Source organism: Sipha flava, unplaced genomic scaffold (genome assembly GCF_003268045.1).
Source record: "Sipha flava isolate LNK unplaced genomic scaffold, YSA_version1 109_pilon_pilon, whole genome shotgun sequence".
NCBI lineage: Eukaryota > Metazoa > Arthropoda > Insecta > Hemiptera > Aphididae > Sipha > Sipha flava.
This window is the reverse complement of record NW_020271726.1, coordinates 2,009,284-2,022,685: the sequence shown is the minus strand read 5'-3', so window position 1 is coordinate 2,022,685 and position 13,402 is coordinate 2,009,284. Positions and strand designations below refer to the sequence as shown.

At 29.5% G+C, this 13,402-nt stretch overlaps 2 protein-coding genes across 2 annotated transcripts; one reads left to right on the top strand and one right to left on the bottom strand.

Moving 5' to 3' along the window:
* Window positions 1-4,130: 4,130 nt before the first annotated feature.
* On the bottom strand, window positions 4,131-6,908 carry LOC112687090 (apoptosis regulatory protein Siva-like). Its single transcript, XM_025559636.1, has 5 exons — window positions 6,546-6,908; window positions 4,792-4,955; window positions 4,601-4,716; window positions 4,468-4,499; window positions 4,131-4,162 (listed from the first exon to the last, which is right to left on the bottom strand). Exons 1-5 carry the CDS (start codon window positions 6,661-6,663, stop codon window positions 4,131-4,133), a joined length of 462 nt encoding a protein of 153 aa, XP_025415421.1. The 5' UTR covers window positions 6,664-6,908.
* Window positions 6,909-7,305: 397 nt separating this feature from the next.
* Window positions 7,306-12,760, top strand: LOC112687261 (26S proteasome non-ATPase regulatory subunit 1). Its single transcript, XM_025559880.1, has 3 exons — window positions 7,306-8,669; window positions 10,830-11,091; window positions 11,146-12,760. Exons 1-3 carry the CDS (start codon window positions 7,468-7,470, stop codon window positions 12,628-12,630), a joined length of 2,949 nt encoding a protein of 982 aa, XP_025415665.1. The 5' UTR covers window positions 7,306-7,467; the 3' UTR covers window positions 12,631-12,760.
* Window positions 12,761-13,402: the final 642 nt, after the last annotated feature.

Genomic DNA, 13,402 nt, shown 5'->3' with positions numbered 1-13,402 from the left:
GGTGGGCCAGCCTAAGGCCGGACACATATTAGGGTGGGCCAAGCACATCTGGCCCTTCTTTAGCTACGTGCCTGCCTACCTACCATATACATTAGGACATGATATAATTTATATTCATCAAATGTAAAGAATTTATAAAACTATACATTATAATATACCTAATAGTATATTAATATATACCTTTTAAATCAAAATAGATCTTCTAGCTCCTACGTTTTACATTTTACAATTTGAAGTTATGATAACGTTCTTTTATGATAAGCCAGCCAAATGCCTTACTGCGGGGAAGCGCTCGTGAAACTAGAAGTATTAATAATACCATTCATTATAAATATATTATAGAATATACTCTATTCTATAATCAATGGTAATACGGATGGGCCAAAATGAAAAAATATCGATACTATCGATATTGGTTAAATATAAAATTTATCAATTGATATCAATATTTTCCCCAAAATATATCGATATTCTGATATATCACATATTTTGATTTTTTTTTTCTCTTTTTATAGTATATAAAATGTGGGTTCTAATTTTTTAGTGTATGTTTTTAAGTACAAATAGTTACACCAAATAATAACAATTATGAAGCAAATTAAATGCAATTTACTTATATACATTTATATTATAAATTCATAATTAACTTATTATAAATTATAAAAAATTCTAAGACTATTGTCGAATGATAAATGAATAACAAACTACTAAGTAACAACACTAAAATATGAATTACCAAGTTTTTCTTTATTAAATAATCTAACATGTCTAAATAAAAACAACAATCCATTGTAAATAATTTAAATAATTTTTACCATATTACACATTATAATTATTATAATGTGTAATATGGTAAAAATAACCATTTGGAAATCCCAACCCCTACTCTCTACTTCCTAGCGGCGCAACCCATTTGCGCCCGAACCCATTTATCGTAGCCCATTTGCGCCCCAAATCATAGCCCATATGCGCCCGATTCAGATCAGGTGAAAATCGTGCAACGTTGCCATTTATTGAGTATATTGGCGTGTAACTATAAAATCTAAAATAATATTTGATCGTTTCCCAATCTAATCGAAACCAATATCAAAATCGATAAAGATAATAATATTTTGTCGTTAGTCGTGCTAATCGAAATTGTAAAATCCCAATCGATAAGATTATATTATATAAAAATGCATTTATCAGTTGTATTTTATATGTGTCAGTTGCATCAGTACATGAATAGTGAGTACTACTATAATGGAATTTTATATAACTAATTCAAGTAAACAAAAACTTTGTTTAGTTTTTCGTTATTTTAAATATCACGTGAGTAGAACCCTTGTTTCTGGAGATATAAGTTGGCGTTGTGTAAAAAAAACCTGTAGTGCGTAAGTCAAAACCAATAGTTCAAAAACGAAGTTAACCGAAATTAAAGACAGCCATACCCATGATCCGGAAACTGAAGAAAATTTAAACTTACTGGACGTTCAAGGTAGGTGTAAAAGAAAAGCGTGTGAAGATTTAACTTTACGACCTAATAAAATAATACGTACAGAGCTTTCCACGTGCAGCACCGCTAAGAATTCTGATGTTCATAATATCAGAAAGTCTATATACCGAGAACGTCGAAAAATATTACCCTCAGTTCCTAAATCACTCAACGAAGCAATTGAACAGATTTCTAATTTAGTAATTTTAACAAATTTAGATGTATATGTGATATTATTGTAATTGTATTTATTAATTATTTTGATTTTACGTAAAAATGTTTCTATTTGAAATTAATAATTTAATGCAATATAAATAATATATATGTATATATAATATGTATACTGTTTAGTATTTAACATTATTTTTAAAATTATTACTTTTTTTTAATTTTGATTTTACATAGAATTGTATATTTTTAAACAACAACGGCAACGTTGCATGCAAAATGGGCGCATTTGGGCTATAAATCAGGGTGTTAAGTTTTTTATTTTGGGCGCAAATGTCCATAACCCTCGGGGCGCAAATAGGCTACAGCCCTTCCTAGTACTAATAATTGTTATTTCAGTTTGTTGTATTATATATCCGTGTTATGATATCTTATAAAATCACTTAGAAATAATATGGTAATTTGATATCAAAATATGCACAAAAATGCAGTGCATCAAAAAAAAAAAATTATGAAAATTTCGAGTTACGAGGTTTTCGTTCGTAGTCGACGATATTAATATTATCGGATGATATATCGATATTTTTGGCCCATCCCTAATTAGTAATCTGTAATATCTACGCCAAAGACAAACGCTCGTTATTCATTAAAATTTAGTTAATACCAATGATTTAAAATACTTAAATAAAAATAGTAGTATACTAGTTTAGTACATAGATACACTATACATATAAACACGGCTCATAGGGGAGGCTATAGCCCCCCTTTTGGCTATGCCACTGAAGTCTAGCTCTTAATTCACTAGCTTTACTTGTTGATTTAAATTTTTATTTTCGCAATATTTAATAAGAAATGGTTTTTTGAGATTATAGATTTCTGTTGCAGTATTTTTTGTTATAGAAAAATCCGATTCAGGGTCTTTAAGTTGATTCATTAAATTATGAAATTGAAAAATTAATTTAAATAGTCCTAAATCTTTACTTGGATATATTAACTGTGTTTAATTATAATTAATTATTTTTAACTAAAATTATATACCTAAATTATAATGTTAAAATCCCTATTAATTTAAATTATTTGGAAGTTTTATTAAATTTATTGTAAGAAAAATGTATTAGGAGTGTTTTAACAGTAAATTTATAAAATTAATTAACATTAAAAATTATACATTGATAAACGAAGAATTATTTGTAATTATAGATCGCATATATACAAATTTATTATAACCATACACTAATATTCACCTCTAGTGTGTCAAACACCAAAATGATAGAACCAATTGCTCGTAGTCTTCTCACCGTAGAAGTTCAATCTGATGGAAAAATGTACAAAACGCAATATGTGTAATACACACAAAATTTACTTGTAATTAAAACAAATTATAACACAAATGATAAAAGAAATTCGGGTAGTGGATTACGAATCACGTTGGGCACCACTACCAATATTGTAATATATTATGTATCATCAGCAAAACAACAAAAAAAAAACAAGACACCGCAACAAGGATCACAAGATAAAAACTGTAGAAAGAATTTATTCAAGACATTCCTTAAAAACCAAATTCACAATTTAATTTATTCCCTTTCCAGTTACATTGTATTACATACCTAACATCCCAAAAACAAAAAAAATGTACATCTACTCTAAGGATCTAAATCGCTATAAAAATATATAAAAAAAAAAACAAGTAAAACAAAATGAACACACTTTAAAACATTAATATCATGCTATAAATATTTCAGATGTCAGACAACAAAAAAGATGTGAATGACAAACCATTCAACATTAAAAAAATATCGGAGAAAACTAAAAAAGAACACAAGAAATAAAAAAATAGATGAAAAGATTTTGAACAAATTGTAAATTTCATCCCAATTCAAAACCCACCAAATTCTAAATAAAAAAAAAATAGATTTAGATAGAACCCTTGTGTACATAAACCACATCCTTACACCCCAATTGCTATAATTTAGAATTGTTCTTATTTGTAAACACTGTATATATTATATTACATAATACTATGTAATACTACATACTATGTAGTCATATACATTTTAATTGTAATTAATATTAAGTATAAAATATGAAGGCATATTTTTAATTAACATAGGGGAGTGTAGCTATAGGTGACAACTATAAACAAATTGAAAAGCATATTTGTAATGTAGGCCAGTGAAGCAAATGTGCTGAGGCAGCTTAATTGTAAACAGATAAAAGCAAAAGAAAATAGAGGAGAGAAGTCATGGTACGCCAGTTCAACGATATACGTTGGATTGTTTTTATCTGTTTATGTGTATTTTTTTAAAAATATTTTAATAAAGGGTTTTTAACTCATTAGATTGATTATTTATATTTGGTATCACCTTGTACATTTGAGTCCGATCTGAAACCTATTATTTTATGGTCGATGAGGACAAAGATATTACAATATCATTTTACTATCTACATTTGAAGACTAAATTGAAACTGGTTAATTCATGGTCTTTTAGTCAGATAAATACAGGTAGAAATATACAACTGAAAAGTACAATTATGACAATTAAGTTTTAAATATAAAGTAAAAATATTTAGAAAACTATTTAAATCCAATAATTACTATTATTAAATATAAATCACCTAATATAAACATGGAAAAACCTAAGTTTTTTTAAACACATTTTTCATATAAAAAAAAAAATAATTTATTTTCATACATATAATATACACTTGTAATAAAATAATAAAATAAATAAAATCTAAGTTTTACATTATAAACTATTTCGTCAATTAAAATATAATACCAAATAACTTTAATTACTTAAATAATTTTTAATTATAACATGTTAAACAAATTTTATTAATTTCATCGTTGCATCTGAAAAAAGAATTTAATATAATAATTAAAAAAAAATAATTACTACAAATAATAGATATAATAATTAATATTAAAAGTAAAAATGTTAAATAAGTACTTACAAAGATAATGAACACATATTGCAAAATATATCTCCACATTTCCCACAAAAATCCAATTTTTCTGTTTGTGAACAAAAATTACATATTTTCTGATTATCTTTATACACTTTTGAATTCTAAAACAATTAAAATTTAAATGAATCAATGAAAAATTTTGTTTAACTGAGTGTAAATAATTTGTAGAATTGTACATCTACTTTGATTGAAACACATGGTTTGAGAAGTTTTCCATCAAATGTCAATTGTAATTGTTTGGATGGTTTACTATCACATGGCGTTTGGTCCACTACCACAGCCTGAAATATTGCATCAAAAGATGCTCCAGAGTTTTGAAACAACAACTGTTTTGTCTTTTCTAAAACGACAAAATTTATATTATTTTTTTTTATTAAGCTTATATATTAGATATTCAAAATAATTTGTTCAAATGGTTAGTGTATTGTATAGGTATACTTTAGAAACTAAAGTATACCTGTGCAATAAGACCTACAACTATTGTAGTGTTGTATTTGGCCTAACCAACATCAATAACCAGTGGCATCAAATGAAACTGAAACAACCAGTTTAAATAATTAGATTAATCCACCAGCCCTTCTAATTTATCACTCTTTCAGACTAGAAAAAAAAATTGTTTAAGTATCTATAAATAAATATATTATTTTAAATAGAAATCATTTGCCAAGTATTGTCAAAAATTATTAATTTAATTTTGTTAACCCTTCGTTAGTCACCACGGGGTATTTTAATACCCCAGACATGTTAAAAACGTTTATTCTTATAGAGGTAAGAACATATGCACCTCCACCGCCGTGATATCATTTTTGATTAGTTTATTAATATGATAGCATGGTTTTTATCATTATCATTGTAGTCTCAAATGATAAACAGTAATTCAAAATGGAGTCTGGAAATATTTTACCCCAGGTGACTACTTTAGTTTAAGATCATTTGAAAATTAATTTATAAAAAAATTCCAATTTTTACAGAATTATTAAGTTTTTTAAAAAAAGTTTTTTATTATTTTCATTACAAGTTATGTATTTTTAAAAATTGTTATATTTTTCAAAAAGAGTTTCTTCTAAGAATAAATATTTTTATTTTAATTTTATTATAAAAGTATACTGAAAAGATAATTACATTATATTTGACCTATTTTCAATTATGATATTAGGGTTCCTATTTAACATAAATTAATAAATAATAATAAAAATATCTTGTATATGTTATCCAAAATAATAATTTAAATAATAGATCACTATATTAATATCACATAAAAAATAAAATAAAAAACTAGAAAAGTAATTAGCAATATTTAATTTTATAATTATATAGAATAAATGTTCATATTACCTTTGAAATATTTAAAAAAATCGCATTTAATTATTTAAATATTAATTATATCTATATGTAAGACACATATTTAATAAAAAATAATAAAATCTAGAAATGTATTAATTACAGAAATAAGTTTAATACATGGGGTATAATATTACCCCGGGTGATTAAAATTGTTCAGGTCAACAAGGTGACTAACGAAGGGTTAATAATGGTTTGTTTTATTTTTAATATTCCAAATTTCTAAGCAATGTAATTGAGTCCAGGATCACTGTTGATAACATCACATTTAAACGCCTGTTGAATTAGATTAATTTGAGTTAATTTAGTGCTCATCATGAATATAATTATCTTTTAACTTAATTAATCATTAAACCCTAACTTCACTATCATAGTAAATTATAACGCCTACTGAATTTTAATATCTAGAATTGTGTAAATGATTTAATGTTTGACATAGTCTATAATATACTAATAAATATTAATTATTTGATTTAAATGATGTAAAAAAAAATTCGAAATATATCCGAGAAGAATAGAATAATGGGGTCTGTATCTGACCTATAACTTCAAAAGTTAACACATGGTACATTATGTCAATATTTCTTACCATAAACTTCGTTCATTTTTAATGGCCCTAAGACTCCATTAGCAACTTGTTTATCACCTATATGCATTTTCAACTGTGGACACATATCGATGCCATAAGGATACTTTCTTTTATTCATGACGATGTTCAAAATTATATTCGTAAAAATGAGTAAATGATTTTGAAAAAAAAAAAATCATACATATAATAGAAATCGATAACGTGATATACTGATCATAGAAAAGAGCAAAGCGAAAAGTGAGCGAAACAATGAAAAAACGTTTAAAAATAAAAAGGCAATATTACAACGTCCTACCACCGCGATTAATGTACATAAATAAAATACAAATAATATTCTTGGAGGGGATAAGAGCGGGTAATATTCAAAGCTGAAGATAAAAACCCGTTATCAGAACGGCGATAAAGAAGTGTTGCACATAAATGTGTACAATAATATTGTACACGTTATTGTTGTATATATTATTGTATACATATTAGTGGTTTATAAAACATTACTCATGAACGATTCGTTGAGTTTTTACCATGATTTAGATAATTATTTTAAATCGTGGTTTTTACGTTGCACGAATGCACATTCAATATCGTATACAAAATTGTCATTTAAAATAATCCACAAAGACATTTCACAATTATTAAAGTCGGGACGCGCATACCTACGTTCCCATCAAAGTGGTTTTAATCCGTGATAAAATAAGGTAAAGCCTAGGAGGTTATTAATACGGGTCGCGTGCTCTTTGGATTACGGCAGAACATGACTCGTACTTTATTGTTGTCAATATTCGCTTGTCATTTAAGTAAAACATAACCAGTATACAGTCAATGTACTGCTAGTTTTCTATCTGATGTTTTTATTCGAATAAAGTCTACTACGTTTCAAAAGTTTGGAAATTATTCGTATTTTTAACTATTACAAGCCGTCAAAATGAATATAACGTCAGCAGCGGGTGTGATATCGTTGCTGGACGAACCAGCATCTGAATTAAAAATATTCGCTCTCCGCAAGTTGGATTCCATTGTCGATGAATTCTGGCCCGAGATATCGGAGGCCATTCAAAAAATCGAATTCCTTCACGAAGACAAGACATTTGCACAACAGAGTTTGGCCGCTCTAGTCGCCAGCAAGGTATATTATCATCTCGGTTCATTTGCCGACTCGTTACAATACGCTTTAGGCGCTAGCGATTTGTTTGACGTGAACGCGCGCAATGAATACGTGGAAACAATCATCGCCAAATGTATTGATCACTATACAAAACTTCGTGTGGAAGCTGCAGAGAATTTGAGTTCACCACCATCAATGGATGTACGCTTGGAAGCAATTGTCAATCGTATGTTTCAAAGATGTCTTGATGACAAGCAATATAAACAGGCTTTAGGTTTGGCTTTGGAAACAAGACGTATGGATATATTTGCCAAATCCATTGAATCATCGGACAATGTCAATGAAATGTTATCTTATGCTTTCCAAGTGGCTATGAGCACTATTGAAAATAGAAGTTTCCGCAGTACAGTGTTACGTAGTCTCATTAGTTTGTACAGAAATCTAGAAGTTCCAGACTATGTCAACATGAGCCAATGTTTTATTTTCTTAGATGACCCCAAATCTGTAGCTCAATTACTCGAAGGTCTTATCCAAAATAATGATGAAAAGAATAGTTTAATGGCATATCAAATTGCATTTGATTTATATGAATCAGCCACCCAGCAATTTTTGTCTAGTGTTCTTGAATCTTTAAGACAAACAGCACCTATACCTTCTGCTACTCATGTGATAAAAGCTATTCCTGCTGCGCAAAGTACTGCTAACAAAGATAATGTTACCACACCTATAGCTGTTGCTTCAACCGAAATGACTTCTGTTCAACCTGTTGTTGAAGAACGTTCTTTTGAATCTCTTGGACCTGATGATAAATATCGTCAAGAAGTAATCCAAAAATTAACCAAAGTACTTAGTGGAGAAGTAAGCATAGAGCTACATTTGCAGTTTCTAATAAGAAGTAATCATACAGACATGTTGATCTTAAAAAATACAAAAGAAGCAATTCGTGCGAGCGTTTGTCATACAGCTACTGTTATCGCCAATGGTTTTATGCATAGTGGTACAACTAGTGATCAATTTTTAAGGTAAACAAAAATATGTTTATATTTACAGTATATATTCTTTAGCTTGTTAACCCCTATTAAAATACTTCCACAATTTCTCAGCAAGTTGTAAGTTGTAATCATGTTAACAGCCAGTGTAAAATTTTGTAAAAGAGTATAAATCCTAAACAAAACTTGCGGTTATAGTACACAGTGTATAGGGACGACAGGTGAGAGGAAGTATTATAGTTAAGGGTGGAGGAGGCCGTGATGAAATGTGTCATACCAGCAGGACAGCCAGTGTGGTAGCTATTTCACCTGTTATGTCTTCAGGTCTATTCAATATAAGTAATGTCAACGATATAGAGACATCACCATTACACCCCGGGTTAAATCTGCATTTAGGTGTGAGATACAGGTATAAAGTAAAAATAGGCACGTAGAATGTGTAAATGTTAACAGGCAGAAGTAGAGAATTAGCAGAAGTATTTAATAGGAGGAAAGTTAATATTTGTTGGGAAAGAAAGCAAAAGAAATAGGAGGGGTTTATAAAATAATATATTTAGGTAGAACTAGTACTAAAAATGGGGTTGGAGTAATATTGGGTGAGAAGATGAAAAATAAAGTAGTCGATGAAAGAAGAAAAAGTGATAGAATTATCATGGTAAAATTGATTTTTGAGGAAAGAGTATTAAATGTAATAAGTGTGTATGTGCTACAAGTAGGATGTAAAGAAAGGGAAAAGGAAGAGTTCTGGCAAGAAATGGATGAAGTTATGCAATAGAATACCAGGAAATGAAGATACTGTGATTGGTAGTGATATAAATGGACAAGTAATGAGAAAGTAGACTATGAAAAAAGGTATGAATTTGGCAAGAAAAGTGAGGCTAGAGAAAAAGTTTATAGTATATAAAAATATATTTGTATAATTATAAAAGATTATAAAGTAATTCCTGGAGAAAGTATTATAAGACAACATAGGAGTAGTATACCAGAAAATAAGGAAACGTGATCGTGAGATGAGGAGATTCAGAAAGTAGTTGCGTAAAGTAGTTTGTGGAGTAACAGCAGATTTGAACGTAGGAGTTGGTGTGCATCAGGGGTCAACTCTAAGCCCTTTTTATTCTATGTGGTAACTAATACAGTTACAAAAGATATAAAGGGAAAGATACCATGATGCATGATGTTTGCTGATGATATAGTTTTGGTAGGAGAAAATCTGAAAGAAGATAATAATAAGGTAATAGGTTGAATAAGTGGAAGTAAACCCTTGAAGGAAAGGGATTGAGAATTAGTAGAAATAAAACAGTGTATATATAGTACCTATGACTTTGGAAGAAGACTCTTAGTATTTTTGGTAGTTGAAGGTATGAGGAGACCAATAAAGAGATGGGTTTGAGAAAGATTTGATAGATAAAGTAGAGAACTTTAAGTATTAGAATCATTTATACAAAAGGACGAGGGCTTTGGCATAGATGTAAAATAAAGGATTAAGTGTAGTTGGATGAAATTAAGAGAAGCATTGAGTGTTTTTATGCGATAAGAGAATTCCAATAAGCTCAAATATAAATTTTACAGGAGTGTAGTGAGACTAACTATGCTATATTGTTCGGAGTGTTGACAGGAGAATAAAACTGAGTATGAGTGTTTTGGAAATGAGAATGCTTAGATGGATGAGTGGAGTGACAAGAAAAGATAGAATAAGGAATAAATATGTGAGAAGTAGTATTGGTGTAGTGTCTATAGTGAACAAGATGAGAGAAAAATATAAATGGTTTATGCATGTAATGAGGCAAGAGGAAACAAATGTAGTAAAAGTTGTTATGAAAATGAATATTGAAGCGAAAAGAAGAAGAGGAAGACTAAAAAAGAGATGGCTTGATTCAATTGAGAATGATATGAGGGCCATTGGTGTGTGCAAAGGGGATGTAGAAAATCTAAACAAGTGGAGGTTTAGAACAAGGGTGGCCGACCCCAAATAGTTAGGAGAAAGGCAAAGAAGATTCTTAATTTTGTTAAAAAGTATCTGTACTGTAAGATATGTTTTGAGATGTTATTGATATAGCTATTTATAAAGTTACATTTATAGTGTTTACTAGGAAATGTATTCATATAAAAAAAGGTTAAAGCATTTAGGATAACTATTGTATAGTCAAATATTTTTAGTGCTTATTTAATTAATATTAGAAATAATTATTTTAGGGATAACTTGGAATGGTTAGCCAGGGCTACAAATTGGGCTAAGTTATCAGCTACTGCTTCTCTTGGTGTCATTCATAGAGGTCATGAAACTGATGCACTTGAATTAATGCGCAGTTATTTACCTCCCAGAGAAAATAATTCTTCAGGAAGTTCAGGATATAGTGAAGGTGGTGGTCTTTATGCTTTAGGTTTGATTCATGCTAACCATGGTGCTGCTATCAATGACTACCTTTTAGGACAACTTAAGGATGCACACAATGAAGTAAATAATAAATATAATTTTACAATAACATAACTAACACATTTTTAATTTTAGATTGTGAAACATGGAGGATGTTTAGGAATTGGTCTTTCAGCTATGGGAACAAGCCGTGAAGATATTTATGAACAGTTAAAATTCAACATGTATCAAGATGATGCTGTGACTGGTGAAGCTGCTGGATTAGCTATGGGATTGGTTATGTTGGGATCTAAAAATGGTGAAGCTCTCCAAGATATGGTAGCATATGCTCAAGTGACACAGCATGAAAAAATTTTAAGAGGTTTAGCTGTTGGAATATCATTTGTTATGTATGGTCGACTAGAAGAAGCTGACCCATTAATTACATCTTTGCTACAAGACAAAGATCCAATTTTGCGCCGTTCTGCAATGTACACAATATCTATGGCATATTGTGGAACTGGAAGCAACACTGCCATTAGGAAGTTATTACATGTTGCAGTTTCTGACGTTAATGATGATGTACGTCGTGCTGCAGTCACAGGATTAGGATTTTTACTATTCAGAACCCCTGAACAATGTCCTCAAGTTGTTAGTTTATTGGCAGAAAGTTATAATCCCCATGTTAGATATGGTGCAGCAATGGCTCTTGGTATTGCTTGTGCTGGTACAGGTCTCAAAGAAGCTATTAATTTATTAGAACCAATGACCAATGATCCAGTAAATTATGTTCGTCAAGGAGCATTAATCGCATCTGCTATGATACTTATTCAACAAACAGAAAGCACTTGTCCAAAAGTTAAAGATTTCCGTACACTTTACGCTAAAGTGATTACTGATAAACATGAAGATGTCATGGCTAAGTTTGGTGCTATTCTAGCTCAAGGTATCATTGATGGTGGTGGTCGTAATGTTTCGATTTCTTTGGAATCAAGAACTGGACATACTAATATGTTGGCTGTTGTTGGTCTATTATTGTTCACCCAATATTGGTACTGGTTCCCTCTAGCCCATTGCTTAGCCTTAGCTTTCACACCTACTTGCATCATTGCATTAAACGCACAGCTCAAAATGCCCTTGTTAGAGTTGAAAAGTAATGCTAAACCATCATTGTATGCATACCCTGTACCAATGGAAGAAAAGAAACGAGAAGAAAGAGAGAAAGTCACTACTGCTGTGTTGAGTATTGCAGCTAGAGCAAAACGCCGTGAGGGTAGTACTGTGAAAACTACTGAAGCAGCACCATCTATCAGTGAAAAAATGGAAATCGATGAAAAAGAAGCATCAACAAGTAAAAAAAAGGATGAAAAGAAAGAAGAACAAAAACCAGAACCTAACTTTGAGATATTAAATAACCCAGCTAGAGTAATGAAACAACAATTGAAGCACTTACAATTGATTGAAAATACTCCATATTCACCCTTAAAAGATGTTTCTATTGGTGGTATAATCATGACACGTTTCACCAAAATCGGAATTGAAGATGAACAATTAGTTGAACCTGTTGCAGCTTTTGGACCTAAACCAGAAGATGATAAGGAACCAGAAGCACCTGAACCTTTTGAGTACACAGAAGATTAATGTACTAAATACTGAGTTATAAGTGATTGTTAAATTCTAACAGATCATGTATCTTTTTTTTTTTTATTCTAGACTTTTATAATTGATCCATGCAAAATTTTGAATTAATTATAATTATTATATATATATATATATATAAAAGTTTAGTTAACATTTTTTTTGTCAATGAGTATTTTTTTAATCTATTTTTAATTTTACAGATTAAAAATGTTAAATAGATGAACTTTCGTAATACTATCAAATATGTCACTAACAGTACATTAAGTTTCTCGTTGGTCTTCAGTATTTATTTAATATATTCTAATTGTATGTGATAAAACCAATTATATCAAACTTCTTTATACAAATATTTTGTTTGGAAATTTAAATTTAAATATTAAAAAAATAATTTAAAAATTATTTTTTCTCAATGTTTGCTAGACTATTGGTGAGGTGGTTTGCAACCTAGGTATCACAAAATTGTAATTGGAAATGGTCATTAATTTAGCACTATATGAAAAATACATATACTAAACATAAATTATTATATGAGGAGGATCCAGTGGCGTATACATAACTTTTATATGGGGAGGGATCATTGGCAAAGAAATCATTATTTTTTTTTTACGTTTCTAACCTCTCACACTAAGAACATAATTTTATAACATTTAAAAAAAGGCCTAGAGGAGGATCTGATCTCCACATAATCTTGTATACGCCACTGGGAAGACTGTTATTGAAATAAATATGAAGCTCATGGATTAAAAAAAGTGTTAGACTGATAGCATTTTAA